The sequence below is a fragment of the Pseudoliparis swirei genome, chromosome 15, assembly GCF_029220125.1.
Source record: "Pseudoliparis swirei isolate HS2019 ecotype Mariana Trench chromosome 15, NWPU_hadal_v1, whole genome shotgun sequence".
In the NCBI taxonomy this organism is placed as follows: domain Eukaryota; kingdom Metazoa; phylum Chordata; class Actinopteri; order Perciformes; family Liparidae; genus Pseudoliparis; species Pseudoliparis swirei.
The window spans coordinates 20,413,241-20,438,499 of record NC_079402.1 but is presented as its reverse complement, the minus strand read 5'-3'; the positions used below and the strand labels follow the sequence as shown (position 1 = coordinate 20,438,499).

The following is a 25,259-nucleotide window of genomic DNA, read 5'->3' as shown; positions in this document are numbered from 1 at the left end:
AAATGACCATTTTAAAATTCCATGATTTTTCCAGGTTTTCCATGACCGTACGAACCCTGAATACAAAAGATGTATTTCTAATATTTAAGACAGGCTGCGACATCAAACATCTTACCATCCAGAAGTTTTCCATGAAACACGGCCATTCCCGCCACGCGCCCGATGAACTTGAAATAGGAGAGGTGGTCCTCGTTGCACAGGCCAGAGTTGGGATTGATTTGGAGAGTGTAGTTGTCTCTGCACAAAGGGACAAGGTCATGTCCAGGTTACAACGGGTCACGCCTAAACGCCACGCTTTCACCACAAGGTTATTTCGTGGAGCTCGGAGTGGTCAGCAGCCCCCAAAGGGTTTATTCCTCCTTGTCCACTTTGTTAGAGAAAACCTACATGGTGACTGAGACGTAAGCTTTATTTACAGTTTCGGGCTGTGAGAACAACCATTAGGGATGTATTGGATGACAGTGCTGCCTGCGTGTGGCCGTGCTCCAGACATTTTGTATCTCATGATACCCGTCGTGCCTCACGGCGGCTCACGAGACACTCGGCATCACATGGACTCTAATGATCCTCCTGCAAAGTCTGTTCTCCTATATTGTTGATTCGTTACCCTTTGGGAGGGGGACGTCTTAAGTTTCTTTTTATAGCAGATTATGTAAAACATGTCTTACCATGGCAATACGATCCCTGCATGATTCACACAGACGCTGTTTTTCATCTCATTTTTAAAAACATCCTTAACCCTCCTGTTACCTTGAGGGTCAATTTGACCCCATTCAATGTTTAATGTCGGTGTTCTTTGGGGTCAATTTGACCCCAGGCTGTTTTTCACTGTGTCAAACATATAAGAAATATCAACTTTTTTATATATTTAAAGGGCTATTTAGGTAGTCAACAAACAAACATAAAGTACCTCACACTTAAACTTGGGAAACAATATTAATTCTAATAATTTTCTGGAGGTTTTAATTGCTGGGGTCAAATTGACCCCGAGGGTAAAATATGTTAGTAAATGTGAAGGTAACAGGAGGGTTAAATATTACATATTATTTTTGCTAAAACTGTTGTGTGACCTCAGAAGCCGTTAAAAAGGGTGCGTTTGTATGCACACAGGAGTAAACACAATAAATAACCACATATTTAAAAAGTACTGTGATAATTAATCACTGAGTGGTTTAATTTCAAAAGTTTAAAGTTGTAATCACCCTCTTATTATTTTTCTTTTAATCAAGAAAACGTAATTTAAAAAGGAAGGGTTAATTTTTAAATGTGCTTTCATTCTCAACAGCTTGGTTTGTAACATGCACCTCGAGCTACCGCGTCCCTACGTGGCCAAAAGGAGAGGCAATCAACAGAGTGATCCTTAACGTTCCTGTATGCGGGAAACATTTCTTCCAGGATGGCTTTTTGAATGAGAGGAAAAGTTAATCAGAGTTAAAGGAAACTTCCACAAGTCTCATGGGGAAACTATACGACGGCTCCACCCCTTCGTCCACATTGTGGAAAAAGCAAACTAAATATGGGAGGAGAATGATCGTTCAAGGCTATCCCGCCGACAGCTCTCTCTCCTCCGTTCGTCATCGAAAGCAAGCGCAAACCTGCAGAGACTTACGTCGCAGAGTATTCAAACAGGCCGTAGTAAGGGTTGAACATCTCCTTCGATAGGAGGAAGAACCACTCTCTGGCCACGCCCCCGTAGTCCAGTCCTTTCTCCGACTCAAACTCGATCCACAGCCGAGCCTTCAGGACATCCGGCCTCTTCAGGGACATGATCCGACGGTACGACTCCTCGAAGACGTTGTTCCTGTGGAGCTTCATCTCAAAGCGGTTGGGGATGTCAGCCTGGAAATGTTCACAAAGAAATCTTTAACATCAAAGCAAATACAAACTATATTGTTTTTATGGGAGGGGGGGAGAGTTACATTAGTGTGACATTTGTAGAAAGACAGAAAACTAATTTAGGCAATTCGGAGATAAAAGTGTTGATCCTTTAGACGACAATAATTTTAGTTTGATATCATTTGCATTTTGCACAGGAGTCCTTGAATGAAGATTGATGTAAAATGCAGAATGATGAGTTCCTTTGCCAACAGTGCAAAATGCCAAAAAGGTCCAGGGGGTTGATTATTTTCCGGACACCTATTGAAGTAATTATTTCATCTAAAAAAATAAGACGCATCAGTTTCCTCTTTGAAGACGTCAGTGTGCATATTTTAATCCTGCTCTCTGACCTTAAACATCCTCTCGCACAAGACTGAACGCTGTGTCAAAGCTAGAGTCAGCGCACATTAATCTCTTCTCTTTATTTATTTTATTTTATTTTATTAAGGATCCCCATTAGTCTCCACCGTAGTGGAGACTATTCTTCCTGGGGTCCAGGCAAAAAAACATTACAATACAAATAGATAAAATGCAGTCCAGCATGATCAATTTTCACAAAAACACTTAGACTTAGAAAACAACATTTACATTAAAAGTAAAATAATAATACCTAAATACCTTAAATACCTAAAATAATAACCTAATCTACTATAATTTCCTTTCTGATTATTTTCTCTTTAATCATTACAAGGTACCCACAATTTAAAAAAATTGACTGCCTTCATGTGCAAGGACAAGTCAGAAGGTTTTAGCTTGGAGAAATTAACCCAGAAACCCCAAATACAGATCTGTATTTTATTTGAATCGCTTCTTACCGGCTTCTTCAACTTCTTCCTGAAGTAGTCGTATTTCTGCTTGAACTCTCTGGAGTAGGGAACGGCCTGCACGGGCGACAAGAAACAGAACCGATCAGTACCCTTAATGACCATGTGAATGTACAGCCAAACTTAATGGGCTCTTATTTCTTGTTAAAACACCAGAGAAAAGAAAATGTCGTGTGACTTGTGGAGGGGAGTCGGCAACATGAGAAAACACAACGAAGTCGTTCGCGGAGAGACGCGGAGGTTTCGGCGTGTTCGGTGATTTATCTTCATGGACAAAGACGGCGAGGCTGATGAGAGACGTGCGATAGATAGAACCGCAATGTTACAGCGGAGCAGACTCCCTGAGGTGGGGGGGGGGGGGTACTCACAGGTCCTGTGATGGCCGGATTCTGCAGCCGAGGATCCTCCCACTGCGTGTTCTTTGTATCTGGAATGAAATTTCTTCAAACATTATTTCATTTATTCAACAGAAACCTGAAACATTTTCAGGTTGCAGCTTTTCAAATGAGAGTCTTTGCTGTTTTTCCCCGTTTTACGTCAATTTGACCCCATTCAATGTTTAACGTCGGTGTTCTTTGGGGTCAATTTGACCCCAGGCTGTTTTTCACTGTCAAACATATAAGAAATATCAACTTTTTTATATATTTAAAGGGCTATTTAGGTAGTCAACAAACAAACATAAAGTACCTCACACTTAAACTTGGGAAACAATATTAATTCTAATAATTTTCTGGAGGTTTTAATTGCTGGGGTCAAATATGTTAGTAAATGTGAAGGTAACAGGAGGGTTAAACATATCTCGACTTTTATTCGGACTGAACAAGGTATTTGAAGGATTTGACTTAAATTTATACGTTTCACAATTTCGTCACACACTAAATAATGAATCCATAAAATAATCAACAGGTTAAGCAGTAATTGACATTATTCTTACTCTTATGACCAATCATCTTTCAGATAAAGGACACTGTTGCTCTCCATCAAGCCACCAGACAGTAACTCTTAATGTTTAATGTCGGTGTTCTTTCGGGAGTCAACAAACAAACATAAAGTACCTCACACTTAAACTTGGAAAATAATATTAATTCTAATAATTTTAATAGCTGGGGTCATATTGACCTCAAGGGTAAAATATGTTAGTAAATATAAAGGTAACAGGAGGGTTAAACATTGAATCGGGTCAAATTGACCCGAAGGCAACACAAGGGTTAAACAACACGAAGCCTTACACCAGAACTTCTGCTTGTGCACTGCAACCAACACACACACACACACACACACTAGAACGGGCTACTCAAGAGGAAGACAGACACAGAGCACACAGGTGTGGACAGGAAGTGGTAAGATGGAGTCGTCTTACTGTGGTCAATGTAGAAGGTGCGTCCGTCCGAGTGAACTCTTTCTTCCCATCCAGGCTAAAAAGAGAGGAAGAAAGAAGAAGAATGAGAACAAGCTCACAGCCACCATGAGACTGCACGATCAAAACAGGCCATGCTCAGATTGAAATATAGCAACTGTGTGTTTCCTTTTTTAAAATTATTATTTATTTATTGATTGAACTTGACTGACCATCAAACACTGACTGCAAGTTCAATCACACGAAGGAACGGAAAGGATTCTGACAGGCGTGTCAAACAAGCTGCACCGACAGCGTGTGAGTCTCTCCGTGTGCTGCTGTCGCGCGAGTGGAGAGACCAGATGGAAAAGCTGAAAACACATGCAGCGTAGAGACTTCCTCTAACATACATGTGTAGCTCCTGTTGTTCCTCTCCCTCCTCCCTCCGCCCCTTTATTCAACCCGGTTCTCCTCCTTCAGGACTTCTCGTTCGTTCTCCTTCCCTCTCTGACACTTTCCCGACTCGTCTATCTGCGCCTCGGACACCGATGCGGGTGCGGCGGGAGGGGGAGGGGCGGGGTGTCAAAATGCTGATGAAAAAGAAAGGAGAGGGGACAGTCCATCCATGCCGGTCGTGAGAGAGAGAAAGGGAAAAGATGGAGCGAGAGAGAAAAGAAGAAGAAAAGAAAAAAAAGCGCAAAGGCTGTCTGCAGGCATTGGACCGGACTGGACCGGACCAGACAGGTAGGCAGGCAGGCAGGCAGGGACCAACCAACCTCCTCAGGTAGGTTCTGCCAAACAGACATGGCCAGGTGGAGAAGAAGGAGCATACATTAGATCCACCAGAACGGAGAGAACGAGAAAGGAGGAGAGAGAACACACACACATGCACACATCACACAACCCTGTGAGATGTACACACCTACGAAGCTTTGATTACGCAACATCTGCCGACGGTGTCGTTAGGCCCACTAGTTGGGGGTTTGTCTTTATCAAACAGTTGTTACGCAGGGAGCAGGCTCCGCCTTCGTAATTACGGATTCTCGCTCGGCCCCCAGACTCGGCTTTCTCAACCTCACTCACCGACGCCCTCGTTTCCAACACGACTAAAAGGGGAAAGTCTGTTACATTCAGATCACAAGATCAGGTCGTGTGCTGCTCTGCGAAAGCCACGTCAGTCACATAGCTCAGAATTAATCATGGAGCATTGAGTTCAGCTTTTTTTCTTTCTTTAAGGTGACCTTTAGACCACAACATGAAGAGTCACGGATGTTGCAACGGGGTGAATAAATACCTTTTCCTCATTCAAAGCTATCTCAGAGAACTAGTTACACAGTCATCTAAAAATACCGATCTAGAACACATAATAAGTATATATTGGTAACGATGTGTTAATGGGTGAGTGAACAAAGCTCGAGCAATTTTGGGGATTTGTGAGGATGTTGCGGGCCAGGGGTTAAATATGCAGTTGGCGTATTTGTGACATGTACTTACAGGAAGAGGGCCGAGTTCCCCGGGCTCAATCGAGGTCTTATTCCTCAAATGGACCGGGTATTTCAACCTGGGATCCTCCTGGTGGTCCGACGAGAGATGAGAGGAAGGAAGAGATGCAGAGATACAAATTAGTCATCCCGAAACAGGGCGAAGGAGAAAAGATTGAAGGACTAAAGTAAATGTCAAGTTCTCTTTCCCGCCACTAGATGTCACTGCATGGTCTAGGTAGATAAACACCAACCACTGCCCAAGATTTATACGCTTGTTTTTGTCTATTTAATAACTAGAGCTGTTCATAACTAGAACGGGCACTCGGTAGAGCGCATACCTTCGCATATCACAAGATTGGGCATTGGATTATAAACATTTTGGCATTAGTTGCATGCCAATTGGATAGAAATTTACCGTGCTAAAAGAAGATGTTGACCTTTTCATGACCTTGCCCTTGACCTTTGACCCGATTGATCCCAAAATCTAATCAAATGGTCCCCGGTTAATAACCAATCATTCCACCAAATTTCATGCGATTCGGTTAAATACTTTTTGAGTTATGCGAGTAACACGCATACAAATAAATGGCGATCAAAACATAACCTTCCGCATTTTCAATGCGAAGGTAATAACATGCAAGCTCTCATAATCAAATACAACTTATCAATTTCACAACTATGTAGATTGGTACTAATTGTAAGGGTGGAAGAAGGTTTTTTTTCCCGTTTAGTGTAGTTTCCACACCGATGTAGTGAAATTCAAACCCATGTAAATACTCATTTATTAACAATGCGTTATTGGACTCTTCATATATGCTGCATTCTACGCTCGTCGGCTGACCTTGTGCTCGAGTTCATGCAAGCGGTTCACTGGGACTAAATTGTCTCTTTCCCTATAATTATCGCCAAACAACAAGCTCCTTTCCCTGGAAACGTGGTAGGAAATCACAGCCCTGGAAAATAAGACTTTATCCTTCAGTCATATTAGAAAATATATTTTAATAAATATGTTCGAGCCTAATTGGACTCCAGCTGTTAGCACAGTGTTGTAAAGCTCACCCAGGTGGTGACTTTGCTGTTGTGGTCGATGAAGAAAGGCCGTCCATTGGGGGCTATCCTCATCTCCCAGCCCGGGGGCAGGAAGCTCTGCTGCGCCTTGGGGGTCGTCTTGGGGGAGCTGTAGGGGGACGGCTGGGGGGACTGCGGGTTGGACAACGTGTCCTTCACAGCCCTCCGCACCTGGACGTTGTTGGCTCCCTGGGAACAGAAATCAAATTAAGCTTAATTTGATCACATCCGTTGGAATAAAAGGGGGGGGGGGCTAAGTTTGTAACAGGGTGGATGACTGATAGAATAAAACATCACTGATCTGACAACAAGGATGGAAACCAGTCTGCCTTGGTGTTCTCGTAAAAACAATTTTTTTGTAGATTTCCACACTAATTGATTAGGTGGGAAATAAAGCACTGACAAACTGATGTTCATTTACTGTTAAACTACGACCCTTTATAAATATATTTCTGGTAAAAGAAAGAGACCTTGGTCACATGAATCCTACAAACTACTGAAGCAAGTTTAAACCAACTAAAGTTGCTCCGGCTAATGATGCCATTATTCCTTTAACCCTTGTGTTGCCTTAGGGTCATTTTGACCCGAATCAATATTACACCCTCGTGTCGCTTTAGGATTAATTTGACCCCATTCAATGTTTAATGTTGGTGTTCTTTCGGTAGTCAACAAACAAACATAAAGTGCCTCACACTTAAACTTGGAAAACAATATTAATTCTAATAATTTTCTGGAGGTTTTAATTGCTGGCGTCAAATTGAACCCAAAGGGTAAAATATGTTAGTAAATATAAAGGTAACAGGAGGGTGAAACATTGAATCGGGTCAAAATGACCCTAAGGCGGGGGGAGGGTGTAATATTGATTCGGGTCAAAATGACCCTAAGGCAACACAAGGGTTAACAGTAATTATCATCAACCGATCGGATTTTTCCGCGTTAATTAATCCGCAGACCTCCCACCTCCTGGAAGTTGTAATTACAACTTTCTAAATTGACTGTTTCACTTTCTTTTACCTCGACGATGCCTTGTTAAAGCACAGCTGTGCACAGACATGCAGCTTAATTAAAGATTCTCCAGGTCTGTTCCCTTGATAGTAGAACAGAGTCAAAACATTAAATGCGGGTCAGAGCTAGACTGTCCGTTTGTTTGGTGTATTTATAGCTCCTTTAAAAGTTAAACCCTAATTAGCATAATGTATAAATGTTCAATAAGTAATTAAACCAAAAGAGTTTCACAAGTTTTCTTAACGTCAGCATGTTTTTAAGCTGCAATTGCATTTGAGACTTTTTGGATTTTCCCAATAGAAACATGCACCAAAACACGGTTATGATGAGAGCATGAAATCTGATGCATCCAACCAAATCAAACGACAAATATCAGAGTTTTAGGACCAAGTTATTTATAAATATATAATGTCAGTCTAAAAAAAGATTGTGTGCTCAAGCCAAAACAAAAAGTGCCTCAACAGTTATTAACTGTCGAGTCATCCGGCCAACACATGAAGCACCCATGCTGTCTGATTATTAAACCCAGAGACCAATAAGTCAGAAACTCAACCACACAACAAGCTGTACTTAGCGGGTTGCAGGGCCCAGTGGTTACATCATCGAGGCCTGGTGCTCCAACATGGTCAAAGTTGATGGACAATGTTTCCTAGTTTGACTCGGAAATAATTTTTGTTGCAGCTGTTTACGTTCCTCCTGATGCAAAAAAATATGTATAAATGCACCGCCATTTTTTTGTGGGCTTTTTTTCCTTTTTGTTTTGCAACCCTGTTTTGCATAATGACAATAAAATATCTTTGAATCCATAACTGGTCATTCCCAGAAAGATTATTTTAGATCAGTCATCATTTAGGGTAAGTTAACAATGTTCCACTTTTTTTTAATAAACAACGGAAATATTTAATCCGCCCACGACACGGGGCTGAGCCAAACAACTATTCTATTCTATTCAAATCAGCAGTAACTGAATATATCATCCTGGATTACGGTCATTGCTTTAAAACACACGGTGCTGCAGAATGAAATGCTGACTGGGTCAAGAGAGCATATTGTTCACAAAAAAAGACAACGCTGGAGTAAAGCTCTGATCGTTTCTTATGGCTAATCATCGTTTGACAGAGCTTGTTTTAGCACTCTGTCATTGGCTCATAATCCCATGATGAAAGATGAAGAAGAAAAACAAGAAGTAGAAAAAAAAGAGCATATGAAGAAATTAAATCCTCCTCATTGGATGAAGATTCATATTCCCATAGGACTGTTGGGGGATTAAAAGAGAAAAAATCAGCATCAAAACAGAATCAACCTAAAATAAGGAGAGATGATCAAATAAATGGTGTAATAATAAAGAAGGATGGGGAGGATGAGGTCATCTTAAAAGGAATGGAAAAGAAGGATTGCATGACCATGAAGTGTGGAAGGGTTAAGATTGAAGGAAAGACAGAAATAAGTCCTTGGGGTGTGAGAAGAGGAGAGTGATGGTACAGGTGACCCATTCTCACCTCCAAAAGGGAAAGGGTGACAGTCGGGGAGCTGAGGCTACGAGCTCGTCGGATCAGGGGCTCGTGGAGGTGGTTGTTGGAGGCATTGGAAGAGGAGGGGGTGGATGGGGGTTCCAGGGCCGACGCTCCTCCTGATTCTGCCGCCGAGGTGCTGGCTCCGTCTTCAGTCAGCTGTCAGTGAGAATAACACTTTCGAGGTTATGTGGGGTAGGAATAAGGCACACGATGGCGTTTGCGAAATTGCTAAACTTGTTCTCGTAATCCGTGCAGTCAGAAGATGCTCGTGGGCACCGGATAGCTCGGCTTTGTTCTCACTGGGGAATTAGTTACCTCAAACCACAGAGGGCCAAGAACACAATCCATTATGTCCACTTAAAATATAATGATGAAGATGATATGCATCCGGATGGAAAACAGGGACAAAGGCCTGGGATCAGTAACATAATGTACTGGAGAAATACAAGTTAGTGTTACTTACAGCCCGAACCCAAAAGTGGCAATTACATACATTTAAAAATGAGCCATAACTATGGACCAAAAACAAAGCAATGCTATTGTTACGTAAATCATTTGGTAGTGTCCTCTCCCACCAAGTAAACACAAAAACAGACGAGTATCAGAGAAATATTAGACCATGTGATGGGAGACAACAGATGTTTAATGTAACGCCGGTGTTCGGATAAAAGCAGAAATCAAAAAGGGTGAATTCCAAAAAGAGGAGAGGCATGAAGCGCACACCCAGTCCAGTGAAGCAGCCGCTCCCTGAACTCAGACGACGTGGAGCTGCCACATTTGCAGACAGAAAGACGAGTGGAAAAACAGGGCAGAAATGTGGAAAAAAAGAGGGGGAAAGTGGTGGCTGCAGTTCCATGCCAAGGTTTGGAAAGGCAAAACTAATACAGAGCAGCACTCCAGCCAGAGTATCACACACAATGCTAGACAAGGAGGAGGAAGACATTTAATACAGTCGGACAGAGGAGGAAACCGGGCAGAGAGAAAGACAGAAAAAGGAGACTTTGAGCGTCTCTTTCGGTCAATCTTTACGGCTAGGAGAAACACAGGGGGGGAATAGAGGAAGAGGGCCGACACAGGTGGCCGTGGAAAGGTCCAGTCCCATGCAGAGAGTGCAGCTCAGCCTTCAGACCTGCTGTACCTGCACAATTGGCCTAGTCCACGTAGTGGTGCGGCTGTTATGGTTGACGTAATAAGTTCGTCCCTTGCCGTCCTTCCTCTCCTCCCATCCAGGGGGCAGGCCAGGGGTGGTCAAGGCGTAAGCTGTCGCCGAGGGAGACTGGTCAAGTGTAGAAAGAGAGCAGAGCAAAGACATCTAATCAGTACATGCTGGTCTGCTCAAGGACATGTGGAGGGAAAAAATATTGAAAATCTAAAGTTGTTCGTTTTCGCTTTTCTCCGACAGGCTGGTCTTTCTTGAAAATGTTTTCCCATTCCAGCACAGCGACAGAAACTTTCCAGGATCGTGTGACGAAACACCGTGTTTAAAACAAAACGCGAGTGCCTTTGATGTGAACCTTCACCTACTAAAAGGAAAACAATGAAATGCAGAGTCTTACTAAGCTAAACACCCCCTGGGGGAAAGAAGTGGATCATTACGACTTTACCGAGTGAGCTATTAACCATCTGTGGCATTAAGATTACTGAAATACCAAACAATCACATCATTAACGCTGCCGGTATTCAGATATGCCTGCGCAAAGATTGCACCGCTGAACATTGGACACCAGAGATGCCCTAAACTGAACCGTGTGTATTTAATGAGTGATCAAAATGTCCCTAGTTTGCACTCGAGTGACACCGAGCCTCTGAGGATCCGTCTGTAAACCCAAGTGTTCCTGTAATTCCAACAAAGACTGATACTTCTCCTCTCGAGTTGACTCTCTTACACTAATATTATTTTTTAACAAGACCTCCAGTATTCGGAAGCAGCTCCTAAAAAATAAGTTGTCACATTAAGTAGTCGACAGCTGGTATATCGATGTCTCGGGAACGTCGTTTAAGTAGACGCAGGTATCAGATCTGACTGTGTTGGCAGACACTCGATATTAGGAGACTCTGATTGGGCCCAAATAAAACTCTGATCCAGACATTACCATCGGACTCATTTTAAAACGCTGCTTTATGGCTCGCTATCAACGGTTGGTCGGTGACATCGCTTAACCCTCCTGTTAGCTTCACATTTACGAACATATTTTACCCTCGGGGTCAATTTGACCCCAGCAATTAAAACCTCCAGAAATTTTTTATAATTAATATTGTTTCCCAAGTTTAAGTGTGAGGTACTTTGTGTTTGTTTGTTGACTACCTAAATAGCCCTTTAAATATATAAAAAAGTTGATATTTACCTTCGCATTGAAAATGCGGAAGGTTATGTTTTGATCGCCGTGTATTTATTTATTTATATGCGTGTTATTCACATAACAAGAAAAGTTTTAAACCGAATCGCATGAAATTTGGTGGGATGATTGGTTATTATCTGGGGACCATTTGATTAGATTTTGGGATCACTCGGGTCAAGGTCATGGAAAGATCAAAATCTTCTTTTTACCTAGCACGGTCAATTTATATCCAATTGGCATGCAACTAATGACAACATGTTCATAATTCAATGCCCAATCTTGTGATATGCGAAGGTATGCGCTCTACCGAGTGCGATTTCTAGTTGTTATATGTTTGACAGTGAAAAACAGCCTGGGGTCAAATTGACCCCAAAGAACACAGACATTAAACATTGAATGGGGTCAAATTGACCCTAAAGGTAACAGGAGGGTTAATAGTGACGACCACAGGTTGCCACACCAGGAGACGACACACACACGTTCCAATCCAAACTGCATATTCAGCAGCTCTGGGACAACTGCTGATCCATCTCAGCATGTCATATAACATCACCAGTCACAGAACTGAACAGAAAGATTCATTTGGCTGCCGTGGCTTCATCAGCTGATCGTTTCCTGCCAGCAAGGGTGAACGTTTTCCCGAATGTGCTCACAAAAAGGTGAATATTTGCGGCATTGTTATCTCCGCCAATGAGGTTGCGTTGTCCGCTGGTTTGTTTGTTTGTCGCCGGGATAACGGAAAAAAACTATTGGCCTGATTTCATGAAACTTGGCGGACGGGTGGAGCTCGCGCCGGAGTAGAACCAATTCAGTTTGGAGCAGATTGGCCTCGGAGGAGGCCTGCGCTCTTCTGAATGCCCTCCTTGTCTTTTCATGCATTATGAGTCATGGAAATGTTTCACATTATACAAAACAATAAGAAAAGAAAGTGTGTGTGTGTGCTGCCTTTTTGGAAAATATATTCCTGAAAGTCTTTATCTGACCTTCTGCCTAAGTGCCAGATTGTATTAAAGTGCTTTCAGCCCCTCCTTCGTGGTGTATGGGAACTACGACTGATAGGGTTTTAACTGTTTATTAACGCAGATATTACCATAGACTCCTCACCACCCGAGACTGTTTGAGCTCTTGTTCTTCTGGTCTGGGAACCCTGCTGGTGGGAGACGACAGGGGAAGATGGTCTTTAGTTCACATGAGGTTATGTTTTGAATGGGTGGAGTTAATGGGGCGAGGCATGTGGGACAGTGGTGAAGGGCAAGGGAGGAAAAACTGAACGCACAAAATGGGTGAATTGATACTTAAAGGAGGTAAGAAGTGCCAGAGGAGCGGGAGATTCATCCACTGAAGCATGTGAGGTTGACAGTAGCAGGAAGGAGAACAATATAACCGGAAAGAACTGTGAGTTTTGATTGGTTGACGTGATTACACAAAATGTGGGTGAAGGGAACTTTTGGAAGTGTCCTTCCAGGAACTTTTGAGCAAAGTCAAATGAACTTTGATATTCGAAGAGACAAAGAAGAAGACAGTGATTATTCTCCCTGAACAAAACATGTGATCCCCGGCGAGTGCAGCGTCTTTAATCTCAACCCGAGTGGAAAACGATGCTTGAGCTACAGAAACACCAGACGGAGAAAGCAGAGCGGTGAAAGTGAATTACTGAAGTGCTGAAGTTCAAAGACAGTTCAGAAAGTTTGAATCTCAGACATGAGCTGGAAGAAAATCATCAAATGCAGGAAAGGAAAAAGAAATGGTTTTCATCTCCTCAATCCAAAAGTTAAGTAAGATAACGACATCAGTTCAGCCAACAAACACTGGATATTGTTTTGCTTATTCTATGCTACCTGACCTGGCAACCTGATTAGCATCATTTCTAACACTATAACAGGAAATGATCTTATTACTACAGTAAAGAACAAGAATGGGCACTCGGTAGAGCGCATACCTTCGCATATCACAAGGTTGGGCATTGAATTATGAACATTTTATGCCAATTGGATCAAAATTGACCGCGCTATGGTAAAAAGAAGATTTTGACCTTTTAATGACCTTGACCCGATCGATCCCAAAATTGAATCAAATGGTCCCCGGATAATAACCAATCATCCCACCAAATTTCATGCGATTCGGTTTAATACTTTTTTAGTTATGAGTAACACGCATACAAATAAATAAATGGCGATCAAAACATTACCTTCCGCATTTTCGATGCGAAGGTAATGACATCAATTGTTATTTCTAATGTCAAAACAAAAGAAAGCATACATGTTGACCTACATGCCCTCATCTGTATACGAGACATTTAAAGTCAACACACAACCTGCAATTAAAAGGTTTTATTATTGTCAATCAAACCCAAGACCAAAATCAATTAATTGATTTGACAAAAAGAGTCTGTGCAGCAAAAGCCTGACAGAGTTGATTGTTCCTCCACGATTAAAAACACATCAGTGAGTTGCATTGAGTGGGAGGTTCCTTCATTGCTATGAACATAAACTAAGATAGTTTATTTACAGTCAATCCCACGTCCATCATTCTGCTTCTGTTAACACTAAATATGTATTAATCTACAGCTGAAAATAGTCCGCGACAAATGCATTATATATTCCTGTTTGAATAACGTTTCCTAAAAGCTACAAAACGTCAGCTGAAATAACTGAGCCTTCGATCATTTAGATTTATAATCTATTCATCTTGAGTAGGAACCAATGGGGCCGAGTGCTTTAAACAGGCGAGAGGAGTTGGAAGGTTTTGAGTGACGGACTGACACATTGTTGGTTTGGTCCTTATAATGGGATAATTTGACAACAATAAAAAGATATCAAGAATAATTTCAGCTTTATCCCTTAAGGTTAGCTAACCTGTATTCACAAGTGGAGGCTACCTTTATCCAAGAGGGCATGAGCACCCAGCCACCTACACATTTAATATAAACTTGTCATCCAAAGGAAAATGTGACACCATCATCTGTGCTTTTCCTTGGCTTGACAAGACCGAGCTCACTGCTGTGACTCAGCTCGGTGACAAACATCTGACTCGGACCTTGAGACACTTTGTTCGAGCTGAATCCCCTGATGCTATGACTCAGGACTCGACTGGGGAGCGTTTGATCTCTGCTGTCCCTAATCTCCCTTGCCATTGCCAGTAGTTACCTTCGCATTGAAAATGCGGAAGGTAATGTTTTGATCTCCGTGTATTTATTTATTTGTATGCGTGTTACTCGCATAACTCAAAAAGTATTAAACCAAATCGCATGAAATTTGGTGGGATGATTAGTTATTATCCGGGGACCATTTGATTAGATTTTGGGATCGATCGGGTCAAAGTTCAAGGTCAAGGTCATGAAAAGGTCAAACATCTTCTTTTTACCATAGCGCGGTAAATTTGTATCCAATTGGCATGCAACTAATGCCAAAAATGCCCAATCTTGTGATATGCGAAGGTATGCGCTCTACCGAGTGCCCGTTCTAGTTTCTACTGGAATGGTCCCACTGCTGGCGAACAGCTGTAACGCCAACATTTCTACAACATGACAGCGAGTAAATCCCAAAGAGCAGACAGTAGTCGTGGTAGAGTAAGGGGAGGAAGAGGTGTGGTAACCCTACAGAGGCAAGAAGGAAAGAGGGAACAGTAAAATCAAAGTAGCATCGAGAGCGGGACGGAGAGGCGGAGCGGAAGCACGTACGAGCCTCGTGCGAAGAGGACATTGGAGGAGCAAAGAAGGTGACTTTATGTGTGGCACACCCACAGCACGGAGACATGCCAAAGACGGGGAGGAAGTCAAGCAGGCGAGAGAAGAAGGTGGAGGGAAATGTGGGGGTGAAGACATATGTACCATAAGAGGAGGAGCTTGGGTCGGATCGCTGACGCCGTCCGTCATACTGGAGGATCGGAGTCGGCTTGATAGCTGGCTCTGTTGAGAAAGAAGTACGTAAGCGGTCGCTCGAATATCTGAAACACAAAAAGACCTGCCTACATTTACAGGGTTCTTACACATTTTGACCAGTGGATTTCCAGGACTTCAAAACAAATTTTCATGACCAAACTGAAATCTCAGAATAAACGAACAATTTAGAAAATGTTGCGTATTGAGAGCGTACGCCGGCTTATATTTTGAGTGTCTTTCTTTCATTATTTCAAACTCAGCGTAAATGAACATGTGATTATAACAACATTTCCATGACTTTTCCAAAACTTTTATGATTTAAGTTTTTTCCATGACTTTTCCAGGCCTGGAAATGACCATTTTAAAATTCCATGACTTTTCCAGGTTTTCCATGACCATACGAACCCTGCATTTAACACCACTAGGCCATTTAAATGTGGAGGGATTGAGGTTTTGACGACTAGAAAGGGCGGTCTCACCAGAGCGGAGCTGGGCCCTGGCACTTCGCCGTTGGTATCGGGAGTGAGCGATAGCCTCAGATCTAAATCCTCGGAGAACTCCTGGCTGGCGGGTGTTGCCGGTAGTTGTGATGTCGAGACGGAGGAGGCGCCGGGCTGAGACTGGGCCAGGCTGTCGTTAGGATCCTCTTCCGTGATGAGCTCCCAGGACTACGGGGGTAACAACGAGATGCAGCCGTGAAAACCAGAATAACGCTCGGGACCTCATCGCTTGAGACCGGACGCATCGTGTTTGTTCTTCGCGCTCACGTTGTCGATGTCCCTCGGCTCCAGGTGCTCGTTCTCTAGGTCTTCGCTGATGTGGCGTCTCGATCGGAAAACACGGTGCGCTTCCTGATTGATCTGCCGCTGTTGATCGTCACTCTCTGTCTCTGACATGACATCCCTGAAGGAGGAGAAGAAGAAGTTATTCCATACGGAAGAAAGTGAAAATTAGGTGCTAAGCAATATGTATGCCTGTCCCAAATATCTTCAATGTCGTCAATATACACTGCCTAGTGTATATATTTTGTTACCTCTGTATATTTAGTATTTTTATTGTGTTTTGTGTATTATTTTTATCTTTTATTTGTATTAATGCTCTAATGTGCACCCGCTGCTGTGATCCTGAAATTTCCCCACTGTGAGACTAATCAAGGATTATCTTATATTACAAGTATTCATTTTCTTAAATCAACCTTCTTTAATGAATATATCTCATCAGTTTTTCTCTTCGAGTGCAGCAGGCAACGAATACGGTTTGAAGCAGAATGTTTCGATTCGATAAAAATAGGTTGTGAAAGGGAAACGATGACATTAATCTTTTCCCAAAACATTTTGACATTTGGAATCTGCGACACTTTTGAGTTATTGAACATGTTGGAACAATCCCACAAAAGGCACCAGCTTACAAACAGTATAATAATATTAACTGCAGAGCCCGTTTGTAAATGGTATCGACGTTCAACATCCAGGTCTTTGGTATCACTGTTGTGCTAAATTCACATTTAAATCGTGTTAAAACAAGAACACCAGGAGAGAGATCGGGGGCGTACGTGTTGGAAGGCCGTTTCCACTGCGTATTGCGTTTGTTGTGGTTGACGTAGTAGGTGCGTCCGAGGTTGTCCACCTTCTCTTCCCAGCCTGGGGGCAACGGAGGAGGCAGCTGCTGGGGTCGCTGGGAGCCCGAGTCAACAGACTCATCCCATCCCTGAAAGAGAAAGTTCAAATGTTTCGACATGAGGCGGCGTGAGCAACTCACTGGCAGCCCGGGGTCACAGATATGCCAGTGAGCCGACAGCCGGTCACACATGGACATCCAGTTTGGGAGCGATGAAATATATTAAAGATGTCTGAGTGACTGGTGGCTGGTTAAAACTTATTGCTGGACTGTGGTTACGTTCGCATTGAAAATGCGGAAGGTTATGTTTTGATCGCCGTGTATTTATTTATTTGTATGCGTGTTACTCGCATAACTCAAAAAGTATTAAACCGAATCGCATGAAATTTGGGGGGATGATTGGTTATTATCCGGGGACCATTTGATTAGATTTTGGGATCGATCGGGTCAAAGATCAAGGTTAAGATCATGAAAAGGTCAAAATCTTCTTTTTACCATAGCAGTCAATTTTTGCAACTAATGCGCCACAATGTTCATAACTCAATGCCCAATCTTGTGATATGCAAAGGTATGCGCTCTACCGAGTGCCCGTTCTAGTATTAAATATCTGTGCCTTTACTGGTGTTTATTTGTATTTGACAAGCTACCAGCTGGGCTGGATAACTACTACCACTATAAGACGTTAGACCGAGTTAACGTGCGTCAATATCACGACCAGTGTTGACCAATTTGAACTTTTAGGATCGCTTGGCAGAGACGTAACCAAGAGCAAAGAAAAGACAGTCAACACATTTCAGTTAAGATGTCAGTGTAAAGAAGTAAATAACAATCTAGAGAATGAAAATAAGACCATTTTCACAGCAAGAGCCTGAAGTGAAACATGGTATTCAGAGAGAGATTCACATTTCCATACTGGTATTTGAAGCCTTTCACTGTCTGACATGTCTAGCACCTCTCTCGCACTCTCTGAGAAGTAGAAGAGGAAAAGCTCCTCTTCCTCCAAATAACAGGCCGTATTGTAAATGGCTTTTCCATACTCTGGAAGATGCTGCCAGAATTCTTGAGAAAAAAAGGAAAAGAAGAGCCAGTCTTTGTCCAAGCAACAAAACAAACACATTTCTATTGGTTCAAATTAGGACACTCACTTTCATCTTTAAGCTTAGAAATGTGTTTTCTTTGTGTGGAAAGAAGAAATAAAACTCGATGCTGGTTTGGCTTCAGGTTGTTATGAAAGGATGAGTAATGCCCAAACAGTTCAAATGAACTCCCAACAACCTCAACAGCTTCACTTACCTCAGCCTCCTCCCTCATCTCTCCAGCCTCCTCCTCTGGTCCTCCTTGTTTGGGCAGATAGGCCATCTTCAGACGCAGGTAACCCTTCACCCTGGACTTGTGACTGGAAGGATACCATCGGCAAAAACAGACGCGTGTCAAAACGGCACATTCAAACCAGGTGGCCTCAGAGCCCCCAGTCGGCTAATGCTGGGAAATTAAGGGTGGGAGGGGGGGGTTCCAAACTATTAGCACCAGATGGTTTTCACATTCAGCGCTCAACTGACCGTTACATGAACTCCCCGCTCTCTGGAGACATGACACCAGGAGTACTGCTGCAAGCCATGATTAAAGTAACTGAGTTTAATAATCGGCCAATGTCTGACGACTCATGGGGGGGGGGGGGGGGGTGATCAGACACAGTTTAACCTCAGATTACTGGTATACCGAAGTGTCCAATTTCACTGTTTACTCGTTTCACCCCGTGTGTCACATCCAGCGGAAACTGACCTTCTGGGCCGCAACAGGAAGTCTTTGAATGTGTACGGCCGCTCCATCGCGGGGTCCTCCGTCTGCAAATTAAAATGAGGCGTTTGTTGACAGGAATCGATGGAACACGCACGCAAATACACACGTTGGGTTCACAGCGCGGCGGCAACCCTCTGCCCAGCCACCCCGCGACCATTATGCAACGGTGAGTTACATATCCAACAGCAGAAAGGTCTTTGGTAATCCACAGCGATCTCCCACTACTCTGACTGGGACAAACCAGGACACACTGGTTACAATACCAGACAGGCACTAAATGGTCACTTTACTTTTCCTCTACCCAGAACAAATGCACTTAAGAAATCAGTAATGTACAGAGCCATTGCATCCTGGGATGTGCTCCCCTCATATGTGACTAACAAGAAATAAAATTGATTTCAAAAGGAAACTTAAGGCAGCAATAATTAGAAAGGAAATTATAGTAGATTAGGTTATTATTTTAGATATTAAGGTATTTAGGTATTATTATTTTACTTTTAATGTAAATGTTGTTTTCTAAGTCTAAGTGTTTTTGTGATAATTGATCATGATGTACTGCATTTTATGTATTTGTATTGTAATGTTTTTTTGCCTGGACCCCAGGAAGAATAGTCTCCAGACTAATGGGGATCCTTAATAAACTAAACTACACTGCAGGTTACACATCACATGTACGATCTTGAATGCAGAATAAATGATAATAAAAAGAGATGTGGTGAAGCCGTCCTTCACATTTTAGACATTAAGAATTGATATCAAGTTTAGTAAATAATGCATCCAAATAACCGTTTGAAAACATTGCTGTTAAAAGCCTGAAGTGACATGCACTCCAGTGTGTGTGTTACATGGGCCCAACAGAGCTCGGCCCATGCACTGGCACATGGCGTCATGCCAAAGAAGGTGTTCAGCTAGTTCAGGCTCAATGGCTTCCAGATTATGAGTCACGATGGCCGACTGGAAAGAGGAGAAGGTTGTAGAGAAAAAAGGCAATGACTAAACTTATGTCCAGAAACTATGAATAAGACTTCCGACCACATGACGTCAAGCATGAAACTCATGAATCGAGTCAAAGACGAACATAAAAGCCAGATCACACCATTGAAACCAGGATTAACATGCTCAGTTTATTCAATTCATGGCTAAATTAGGACCAAATATTCTCCTTCCAATCCACTGACTTCAGCTCTCAACATGACTCAGCTGAGGCTTTTATCTGCTGCTAATATCCTGGACCAATTAGTCAAAAAGGACATTAATAATGAACCCCAACGCCTTGTCCCGATGCGCTTTTAAGGCTCACAACTTCAGGAGGTGAGAACGATTCGCAGGTCTATTGGAGTTTTAGGTCTGTTCACTTCCACTTACTTTGAAAACTCTGCATTTTAGTGTTTTCAAAGGCCTTCATCTCACAGCAATTTTTCACTTTCCAAGCGAGTACATGTCGGTGTACGAATTTGACCAGTGTAGCTTTTTCCATTTAGTCCTGATGGTAGGCCGCCCTCGGTACAGACGGCTCGGTCGATATTCCAGACGGCCCCGCTTTCCATTTCGAGGAGTGTGCTGTCCGATCACAACAAGCCCGCTACTTTCCTCGAGGCTGGAACTTTCTCACACTCGAGACAGACGCACACAAACAGACTCTTTGCCTGACCTTCACAGAGGTCAATCAGGCAGAGCAAAATTGAAGATAAGAAACAGCTGAGTATTCAGTCTGGTCACACAGTCACACGCTTTCTCTCTCTCACACACACACAGATGCAAATAACTCACCGGCAAATGACTGAGCGGAACATCAACCTGTCCAAGGAAATCATCTCTCGTCTAGGTTGAGGGGGGAGAAAACAAGAAGGTCACCTTCAGCAGCTTTATATTAGGAGTAACAGCTTTTTGAGTGCGTCTGGGGAATGCCACAATTCCCAGCAGGGAAGAGAGGAAAAAACACAATGGTGAATGAGCTAATGCTCCAGAAGGTTCAGCAGCACTTTGTGTCTCTTTGTCACAGAGTGGAAAAGAGAGAAAGATTTTCATTTCATGGACAGGCCCCTCCAGAAATAACCTCAAGCCTTTTTTTATGAACACATATAGTGGTCTGAAAATCTCAGATGGAAGTGCAATTCCGTTTCAATTTCGACCACAGTAGAAATTGTAGATCGGAGAAAAAAAAAAAGTGTGCCCTCGTTAAGTAGCCGACAACATCTTCTCTACCAATCAAATGTCGACGTTTTGAAAGTGTCCATTGCAGAAGGCTGAGTGTGAGGTTTTATTTATGGACGGGCCTTTGGTTTCATTTCATAGGAGAAGAACCTGTGATCCCAGCAAGGAAAAACACCACCCACTGCCACCAGATTGAAGCCAAGTCAGTCAGACAGAGGGAGAAAAGGAAAGAGGTGACGACAGCGGAGCACCAGGGAAGGTTTGCGTTTCAGGTTCAAGATGCCCGTTGATCTGCTCAGAGAGGAGCGGGGGGGGGGGAGATTGAGCTGCACAGCAATGATTACCTGTGTGAGATGGAAAATGCCATTCTTGGAAGCAGCCTGTGTGTGAGACACAACAGGCGTTAACTAACAATGACGTTTGTTTTGGACACTGGTTTGACAGGAGAGGCCGAGTCGAAACAACGCTGGACACTTTCATTCGTCCGGTGTTTTATCTCTTTGGGCTACGGTCCACAGAAGAACATGTCAATGTCGCGGCGTCTGTAAAAGTTGCTTCGCTGCTGCACAAAAGTCGTACAGTCATACGCGTTGGAAAGCAGACACGTGCGATGGCATGTACACACACGCCGTTTAAACTATTTCTTCTTGGAAAGGCCAGAGACTCGACTGTTTAAGTTACAGCAGTGTCTGATTTCATTCCCCAAACCAACTACAAAATGAATTGACTTCTTGCGCAACTCAAATCAGCAAATCGCGAAGTTCATCTGAACTTGGAGAGAGCAAACAAAGCAAGCTGGACCACAGCGAGAGTTTAATAGTATTTACAGTAGAACACCCTGACCTGTAACCTGCACTGTGAATTTGTGACACAATTCATTTTTTGTAATTTTTTTAAGTGCTTCATAAATCAAGTTTAGAACAACAATAAATGCTGCAGAGATGTTACCAACAAGCCAAGACTATCGGCACTGACGATTTCATCTTTAACTGAAGTCTCACTCGCCAACATGCTTGATCCTATAAAACAGGGGTCAGGAACCTTTTTGACTGGGAGAGCCATAAAAGCCAAATATTTCTAGATATATTTCATTGAGAGCCATATAGTATTTTTAACGTATAATTAATTAAATATTTCTTGCTTTTAATGCGACTTCTGGTGCGGCATGATGCTACGGGGGGGGGGGGGGGCCGGAAGTGTTAACGCGACACGTAGAGACAGAGTGACATGCTGCTGTAGAGACGATCAATAACAGACATTTACTTTAATAAAAAAACAAAGACGTCTTTAAGAAAAAGACCTTAAATTACTTCTGCTGTAATCTGGGCTATAGAGAAAATTACAGGGGGGCGGCTGGAGATTTTTTTTTTCTCAACTCAAAATTGTCTGGGCGCCATATGCCGTCACCGGAGGAGCCACAGGTTCCCGACCGCTGCTATAAAACATAGTGGCACTCCGGCGTGTGACCTATGAGGTAGCCAGTGGCAGTATCCCGTGTGACATGTACTTATGGCTTTTTTTTTTCTCCGTCCATAACAATAACAAGCATTTTAAGCTGTGGGTATGTGTAAGCAGAGGGATATAATTGCAGAGTCATCAAAGGGTCACAGTTGAGCCTGCAGCTGCCTCCCAGGGCCAGGTTACACTCTCAGAGGGAGGGTGCCACTGAAGACCAACAGGAGGAGGGAGGAAGAGTGAAGGAGGCAGATGATGGATTGTAAAACTAGCTTTAAAAAAAAAAAAAAAAAGGCTCGAGAATAAGACAGAAGCAGGTTCATTCACCTCGTCTCATACTTCTAGTCGTGTGCAGATAGGTTTGGGGTTTTATAATTCTGTCTGGGACATTGTTGCTGCATCACCAGCCCAATGGAGGTGAATGCAATTTGAATTGTGTTGCTCACAGCTTTGAACAAATAAATTCAACAACAAAAAGGAGAGGAGCGACATTGCTTTCCAGAAACGATGTCCCTGTTACTCTGAAATATTTCACTGTTTACATAAATAAATCACAAAGCCAGGAGAGGGCAAACAAATCTGAATTTCTGAGATTGAAGAAAAAACTGACACATTTTAGAGAAGAAAAAAAAAATCAAATCCGCATGATGTTTTAATTAAACAGGCCCAATTCACAGCAATGTTTCTACAAAGTCTGGACACTTATGATATTATGGCGATTCTGTGCTAAAATAGAGTATTTCCTTAATGCCAAGTCCAATTTGATTAGGTAGCAGGCATAATGCATGGCAAGCAACAGCTTCTAGAATGTGATTAAATTGATCCAATGATGTGCTTCCTTGTGGATTTGTTACTGTAATCTTTTTTTCACACTAAATGGTAACAACAAATTACAACTGCTTACGTCGTCCTAAGTAGCAAAAAATTGGCAAAGCTAAATGTAGCTGTACTGCGCTGCCACGACGGTATATATATATATATATATATATATGAAGAGGTGGTAAACCTTTAACGGGTCCAGACTGGCGCTGAAGTGTGAAAAGGTCGTCTCACCTACTCAACCGCCTCAGTGCTGACACGACTGAATTACAACGCCAGCATGGTATCAGATCTCAGAGATCAGAACAGAGAAAAGCCCTTCACAACAATAGCAAGTTGAACCCCTCTTACATGCTACTGGACCAAAATAAAAAAGAGAATCCCGCCCCCCCCCACAACCCTGTAAATATAGCAAACCCGTTGGCCTGCAAGAGCTCTTTGTGAATGGAAACTGAGGGCCGTCAAGACGGGGCTGTAACGAGGGCAGGGCACTGTGGCGGAGCCGTCTCCGGCTAGTCTCGCTGGCACACACACACACACACACACACACACTCTCAGAGTATCCTATGCAGGGCTTTTAAAAGGGGCACTCCAACTTCAAGCTCCCAGTTGGGGAAGACCTGTCATTATGGTCTAAATGAGAGTTTCCTTGTTGTGTGAGCAACAGGATGCCCTGAGGTAACACAACACCACGTTGTGCCGGTCAACAAATACATTAAGATTTTAATCTTCCACCATCTTGGATAATTCACATGTATAGCCAGGAAGACAAGAGCAACTCATATATGGCCCATATCACCAGCAACATTAAGCAAAAAGTTAAAAATTGTGGCAGAAAAAAATATTACAGTGCACAATTTTGGGTTCAGTACTGAAAGTGTCGTTTGAAGTTTACTTTCAAACAAACTCAAGTTGTGTTTACATTCAGTATTTCTCCTCATAAAACTTTTGCACATCTGGCTTTTTGAATATTTTAAAACCCGATTTGTTTACATAACTAACATCAAACTATTTGCAAGACGTTGTATTGTGCAGCCCGCCTACAAAACGGGAACTCAATAAACTGCTCCATTGCATGATGAAAGGTGAAAAGCTCCAAAGGGAACCTCTACTTTTTATTGATCATTATTCCCCGGGGTAGTAAAGTAGTTTCCAGCCTGGAGGTCGGGTTCAGGGTAGGAAATGTGCATGTTTTTTTAGGGGGCAATTTTAAAATTAATTTAAAATTAATTAGGGGCAACTTTTTGAAACTTGTGAAATAATATTTAACCGTTGTTTAAAAATAATAAATATCCTCATTTAGGATTACAGCATAAAAATGGTAATAATAAGACGATTAGGCAGTAGTCTACAGATTCAAAGTGTTTTCTGAGATTTGTTTTAACAAAAAAACGGAAAACATAAATTAGAGAATCACATTCAATTTTTAAACAACTATTTACAATTCCAACTTATTTTTTACCTTTCTTTTAATTCAAAATTACATTTATTGATTTTTTTTGTGTGTACCTACCTAGTTCAGATAAGGCACACAAAACAAAAAACAAACGCTATTAAATTATCATAATTATTAGAGAAAGTTATGGGGGCATTTGCTGCCCCTCTCCTCGTGATATCAGGGGCAAACTTATATTTCTTAGGGGCAGTTTCGCCCTCGTGTATTTCTGACGCTAGTCGGGATGCCCCAAAGGTCGCAAGCAAAATCGGAGGAGTCATGAGATGATTAACAACATAATGTGGGGAACAAGAAAAGGGAACGCAACACATCTGTTTTGCTCCCAAAAGCTTTAGCGATAACTGATCGGGGAACACAAGAGCAACATCAGAATACTTCAGGCTTTCCTGAAACAGATACTAATTGGCTTGTTTAACTTGGCCATCGTTTGGCCCATGATGACACCTTAGATCTAATCACTCATGGAGCAGCTGCAAGGATACGGATCCATACCAGTCGAGAGCCAAAGACATGCCGCCTGCCCGCTCTCAAAATCAACAACCACACTAGAAACGGACTAAAGATAGAAACGGCCGACTCTCACCGAGCACCGGCTGCAGTTACGGGCATTACCGAAACGCAAGTGTCACG

The 25,259-nt window shown here is 42.6% G+C and overlaps 1 protein-coding gene across 8 annotated transcripts in view; it reads right to left on the bottom strand.

Moving 5' to 3' along the window:
* nedd4l (NEDD4 like E3 ubiquitin protein ligase) overlaps window positions 1-25,259 on the bottom strand; it is a 49,113-nt gene that overhangs the window by 6,659 nt on the left and 17,195 nt on the right. For 2 of the 8 annotated variants that reach the window (XM_056432564.1, XM_056432560.1), the window contains 18 exons: window positions 21,244-21,279; window positions 20,516-20,566; window positions 18,728-18,789; window positions 18,239-18,341; window positions 16,881-17,035; window positions 16,096-16,231; window positions 15,808-15,996; window positions 15,278-15,355; window positions 12,539-12,598; window positions 10,248-10,385; window positions 9,095-9,265; window positions 6,582-6,779; window positions 5,533-5,610; window positions 4,063-4,117; window positions 3,071-3,129; window positions 2,694-2,759; window positions 1,610-1,839; window positions 116-237 (listed from right to left, as the gene is read on the bottom strand). In XM_056432564.1, the coding sequence (XP_056288539.1) occupies window positions 116-237; window positions 1,610-1,839; window positions 2,694-2,759; window positions 3,071-3,129; window positions 4,063-4,117; window positions 5,533-5,610; window positions 6,582-6,779; window positions 9,095-9,265; window positions 10,248-10,385; window positions 12,539-12,598; window positions 15,278-15,355; window positions 15,808-15,996; window positions 16,096-16,231; window positions 16,881-17,035; window positions 18,239-18,341; window positions 18,728-18,789; window positions 20,516-20,566; window positions 21,244-21,279 (1,987 nt within the window). The remainder of the gene's footprint in view (window positions 1-115; window positions 238-1,609; window positions 1,840-2,693; window positions 2,760-3,070; window positions 3,130-4,062; window positions 4,118-5,532; window positions 5,611-6,581; window positions 6,780-9,094; window positions 9,266-10,247; window positions 10,386-12,538; window positions 12,599-15,277; window positions 15,356-15,807; window positions 15,997-16,095; window positions 16,232-16,880; window positions 17,036-18,238; window positions 18,342-18,727; window positions 18,790-20,515; window positions 20,567-21,243; window positions 21,280-25,259) is intronic. The other 6 variants (XM_056432565.1, XM_056432561.1, XM_056432558.1 and 3 more) reach the window with 5 other exon arrangements.